The 5,504-nt window shown below is 37.6% G+C and overlaps 1 protein-coding gene across 1 annotated transcript in view; it reads right to left on the minus strand.

The window, feature by feature from the left end:
• ZC2HC1B (zinc finger C2HC-type containing 1B) overlaps positions 1-5,504 on the minus strand; it is a 37,565-nt gene that overhangs the window by 21,214 nt on the left and 10,847 nt on the right. The window contains exons 3-4 of the mRNA XM_019653747.1: positions 4,343-4,462; positions 3,669-3,807 (exon numbers count right to left, since the gene is read on the minus strand). Coding sequence (XP_019509292.1) covers positions 3,669-3,807; positions 4,343-4,462 — 259 coding nt within the window. The remainder of the gene's footprint in view (positions 1-3,668; positions 3,808-4,342; positions 4,463-5,504) is intronic.

Below are 5,504 nucleotides of genomic sequence, written 5' to 3' on the forward strand. Positions count from 1 at the left end.
CTGCATATATCTTTTTATCATCATTTCTGTTAATAATATTTGCCCCAAAGTTTACTTTGCCTGGTATTACCAATAGCTACTTCAGTGTTATGGTTATTTGCATGTATATCTTTTTCCATGCTCTCAACATGCCAGTCTACAGTCGTTTCGACATTGCTGGTGTGTTTTTCTCTTTTTACTTTTTTATCCGAGAGGAAAGGCACAAATCATAACTATGTGGCTCCATAAAATGTTTACAAACTGCACACACCCGTGTAACCAGCTGAGATCAAAACACAATGTTTTAGGGAGGCTGAATAGCTCCCCAAATGGATAGGTAAGAGTGCAAGCTTTGAACAACAGGGCTACCGGTTCAATTCCCACATGGGCCAGTAAGCTGCGCCAGTAAAACTGCACCCTCTACAGCTAAGATTGTGAACAACAGCTCAATCTTAAGCTGGGCTGCCATGAGTGGCTGGTGGCTGGCATGAGCTGCCGTGGGCTACCGTGAGCCGCAGCAGGTGACAGGCATAAGTGGCCAGCAGTCGGCGTGAGTGGCCAGCAGCTGGTGAGAGTTGCCATGAGTGGCCCTCTGACGACCAGCGACCAACTGCCTCAGCTGGGTAGAGTGCAATGGTCATAACACCAACATGGGCCAGTGAGCGGCGTCCTCCACAACTAGACTGAGAACAACAGCTCGGAGGGGGACTGGAGGGGAAGAAAATAACAAAACACAACATTGCCAGATGCCCCCTGGTGTCCCATCCTGGTTCTCCTCGCCCCACCAAGGAAAACCAGTGCCTGACTTCTAAGATTCAAACTTGAAGATTCTGAAAAACTGAGTTCCTGATATTTATAAATCAGGAAGTCTGCATTTCTGCCATCCTTTGAGAAACTAGATCTGGCGATCCTGGATGTGTGTGGTCCTTTGAGGCACCAGCCTGCTGAAGCAGGAGCAGCAGTCCTTTGGGGAGCCGTCACCTCTCCAGACCCACAAAGCCCACTCCTTCATTCTGTCACTTGCCAGGCCCACTTATCTGTCTTTATATTTAAAGTATGTTTTGTCTAGAAAGTAAATAATTGGACCTTGTTTTATTATTCAGTTCAACAATCTCTGCCTTTCATTGAAGTGTTTAGGTCATTTCTATGCAATGGTCCATCTAATTAGATTTAAGTCTACCATTTTGCTGTTTTTCTTTGTCCTATTTGTTCTTTGTTCCTTTTTTCCTCTTTTCCTGTCTTCTTTTGCAGTAACTTTTTTTCCATTTTATCTCCATATATTCTCTTATTAGTTATATGTGAATATTTTTGAGTATTTACTCTAGGCTTTATAATAGCCATCTATACTACATAACACTCCACCTTTAAATAATCTGTTTCTATTCAAGTATAATGTGAACCTCTCAACAATATATGTCTATTTTCCTTAACCTTGACCTGCTGTTTTCATACATTCCACTTTCACATGTTATAATCCTCATAATATGCTATTATTTATGCTTAAATAGTCAATTATAACCTCTGGTTAACAAGGATGTCTTCTTTTACCAATGCCACTCAACATAGTATTGGAAGTTCCAGCCAGAATATTTAGACACAAGAAATGCAAGACATACAAATTGGAGAGGAAGGAGTAAAATTATCTCTGTTCACAAATGATGTAATCTTATATGTAGAAAACCCTAAAGACTCCACACTCCAAAAACAACTGTTAGAGCTAATAAACAAAATTCAGCAAAGTTGCAATATACAAAATCAACAAATAAAAAATACTTGTATTTCTATACAGTAAGAATGAACAATCTGAAAAGAAAGTTAACACCTCAACTTACAATAATATTAAAAATCATAAAATACTTAGGAATAGATTTAACCAAGGATGTGAAAGACTTGTACACTGAAAACTATAAAACATTGCTAACGGAAATTAAAGAGAACATAAATAAATGCAAACTCGTCCCCTGTTCATGGATTGGAGGACTCTATTGTTAAGATGTCAACAGTACCCAAATTATGTAGAGACTCAATGCAAACCCTAGAAAATCTCCAATGGCATTTTCAGAAATCAGAAAAAAAAAATCCCCAAAATTCATGTGGAATCTCAAAGTTCCCCAAATAGCCAAAATAATCTTGGGGGACTCACACTTCCTGCTTTCAAAACTTGCTACAAAGCTGCAATAATCAAAACTGTGGGAGTAGCATAAAGACAGACCTATAGACAAATAGAATAGAACAGAGAGCCCAGAAATAAACCCTCTCACTTATGGTCAAATGACTTTTGATAAATGTGCCAACACCATTCAATGGGTAACTAGTCTTTTCAACAAACAGTGCTGAGAAAACCAGATAATTACATACAAAACTAGATACCCAACTTTCAGTGAAGTTGGGATCTTACCTTACACCACATACAAAAGTTAACTCAACCTGGATCAAAGGCCTACGTGTAAGAGCTAAAACTATAAAACTGTTAGAAGAAAACAGAGGGGAAAGGCCTCATGACATTGGATTTTGCAATGATTTGAGGGGTTTGGCATCAAAAGCTGGGCAACAACAAGAAAGATAAATTGGACTTGATCAAAATTAAAAACCTTTTTGCATCAACAGATACCATCAAGAGAGTGAAAAGAAGTTTCACTGAATGGGAGAAAATGTTTGAAAATCCAAATCTGATAAGGGGTTAAAATTAATATGAATCTAATTGAGCTTCTAGTCCTAATTTCTAATGTACAGAAAGATGAGGGGATAGAGGAGCACGTTAAGCACTAATATGACTGAAAATAGAGACAGATTCAGAATGAGACCTTCTGAGAGATAATTGGCCTGGTGGGGGTATTGTGCAGGATCAAAAGAGACTAAAGAGGCAACAAAAGACAATGCATAAAGCTTGAGTGAATCTTGGATTGTGGCTGGGGGGTGAGAAGAGAGCTTTAAAAGACATTCTTAAGATAATTGGGAAAATATGAGTCTATATATACAGTGTGACAATAGTATTGTGGTTATTCAGGAAAATATATTTATGCTTAAGAAATACACACTGAAATAGTTAAAGTCTTATGAATTTTGAAACTTACTTTGGAATAGTTCTGCCAAGAGGAAAAACAGAAAGAGAGATAGAAAATATGACAACAATGTCAACAACTGTCAAATTTCAGTGCAAGGTACAGAGTGATCATTGTACTATTTCCTCCTCTTTTCTATAGATTTGAAAATTTTCAAAATAAAAAGTTTAGGGTAAAAAAGCTGTGGGCCACTAAATTATATAACTTAAAGTGGTTAAAGTGGCGACATTTATATTATGGGACTTTTATCTCAAAAAAGGAAAAAAGAACAAAGAACTGTAGGTATCTGACACTAGGGAGCTATTAACAGAATTGCTGACACTGCTCCGTTCTCATAAACCATGATGTGAACAGTGTCCCCTGGTATTACGTAATGCCATGACACTGGGCACAGTGATGTTTTCATGTTGAGACAGAGTTAGAAGGAAACACAGAATCTTTTTGCAGAACTGGGGAAAAAAATAGGATCAGAAATTTTACAGTAAAATTACTTTTATATAATTTAATAGCTATTGTTCATTTTAGATTGCATAGGAGGGAGCAAGACATGATCATTTGGCCAAAAATCAAGCAGCGCCTCAATAGGTTAAGAATATCTATCAAAAGCAAACCAAACTGGACACACACCTGGGTTGATGGACGGAGGAGGTGGAGATGGGAGAGGCTGGCCTTCCTTAATGGCTAGTGTACACTGCTTTGCTGATCGAATTGCATTAATGAAGTCTTCATGTTGTTTTCTCCAGTTAGCTTTCTTCACAGGTTGAGGCTATAAAAAAATAAAACCAACATACACTAACCTAGACTACATATCTCTCCAGTACACATTTTTTTTTTTTTAAGCTGAAGCTTGAATTTACAGGAAATAGGACTGTGACATTTGGAGAGAAAAGAGAATTTGTTTTTCAAAAGTACTAAAAGAGGTTTGGAAAATACAATAATAAAAGTCACAAGTCACAGTAGTGAAGGAAAACACAAAATAACCAGATAAACAAAGCAACTACAAAACTTTAAAGGAAGACTTAAATGTAAGATTAAAAGTGACTTTCTTCCAAGTTAATTGCTAGATTTAATGCTACTCTAATGAAAATATAAACAAGATTCTTTTTTGCCACATCTGGAAAGTATCTGAAATACATTTGGAAATGGAAGTGAGCATGATTAAAAAGAAAACAGTAAAGGTGGATTATACTTACATGACATTACACTGCACTATCAAGCAAAAATGAAACCAGAGAGCCAGAAAGAGGCTTTAATGTACTTAGGGGTGTAATCAAGAACAATAAGGAAGATGTGGATAATACCTTGGACTGAGGAGCCTTTCTCACAGTGGGAATGTCAGTGCCTTGTAATCTTTGCTTTAAGGAATTGAAAGGTTTACGCTTTTTGTTGAAGAGTTTTCTACATATTGGTCCATGCCGTTCCTAGAAGAGAAAGAGTAGGGGGTTAAATTTTTTTTAAAATGGACAATCACAAAATTTTGGAATGCCACAGTGTACTCAGGCAGCCCCCACTCCAGTGACTGGGTTGCACCTTCAGAGCCAAGTTCATTCTCTAACTCTCAAATCACAGCAGAGCAAATCCATCTGGCTCTCCTCACCCATGTTACACATAACTAGATATGGTGTTTGGTCAAGGTCAATAAAAGGCCTCTACAGCTAAAGAGACCTACTTCAAACTTGCTTTTACATATTTAACCCCACCACTTGGGCTGGATGGAAGGTTTTAAGCATTAAATAATGTTGAAAATACACACTTTATAGTTTAAATTGAAATAAATATTTCTGATATTGAGCTATTTTCAGGAACTCGCTGAAATGGATGGAGTTTTGCTGGTCACGTCTATTCTGTTTCTGGCCTTCACTGTTTCTAAATTCCAAGAGCAAGTCATCCAGTAATATAACAGGAAATTCGAATCCCAACACACTTAATATTCAGTTTTACCCTCCTTTTGAAATAGCCCTTCGTGTACAGCAAGGGGTAACAGCTTCCTACCAGTGGAGGCTTCTCAGAAAAACTGTTCTTACCATTCAGCATCTCAACATTGAGCGCAACTGGGCCCCTTTTCTACATACAGCCAATTAAACCACTTAACTCCTGAGCAGGAGTGGAGGGATTTCAAAGAAATATTTGAGAACATCTGCAAAAAACAACTAGGACAACCATACAAATAAATGAAGAACACAGCAAGTCCATTTAAGCTATGAAGACATTTTCCTTTAATGTACCCAAACATTTCATCATCATGAAGTCATTTATTTCAGAGCAAATCTACGCTTATCATCTTAAATTTAAAAATACTACAGTATCTGCAAGACGATCAGCAGGGAAAACACACTTTACTCCAGCCAGTAGTCCTTTAAGTCCTCAGTTTCTGGTACAAAAACCAGGGAACCAACACATAGAGCTCTGCCTGTGTCCCAACTTTGCAAAGTCTGTTACTGCAATACTGTGGGATTAGAACAC

The sequence above is a fragment of the Hipposideros armiger genome, unplaced genomic scaffold (genome assembly GCF_001890085.2).
Source record: "Hipposideros armiger isolate ML-2016 unplaced genomic scaffold, ASM189008v1 scaffold_206, whole genome shotgun sequence".
Taxonomy (NCBI): domain Eukaryota; kingdom Metazoa; phylum Chordata; class Mammalia; order Chiroptera; family Hipposideridae; genus Hipposideros; species Hipposideros armiger.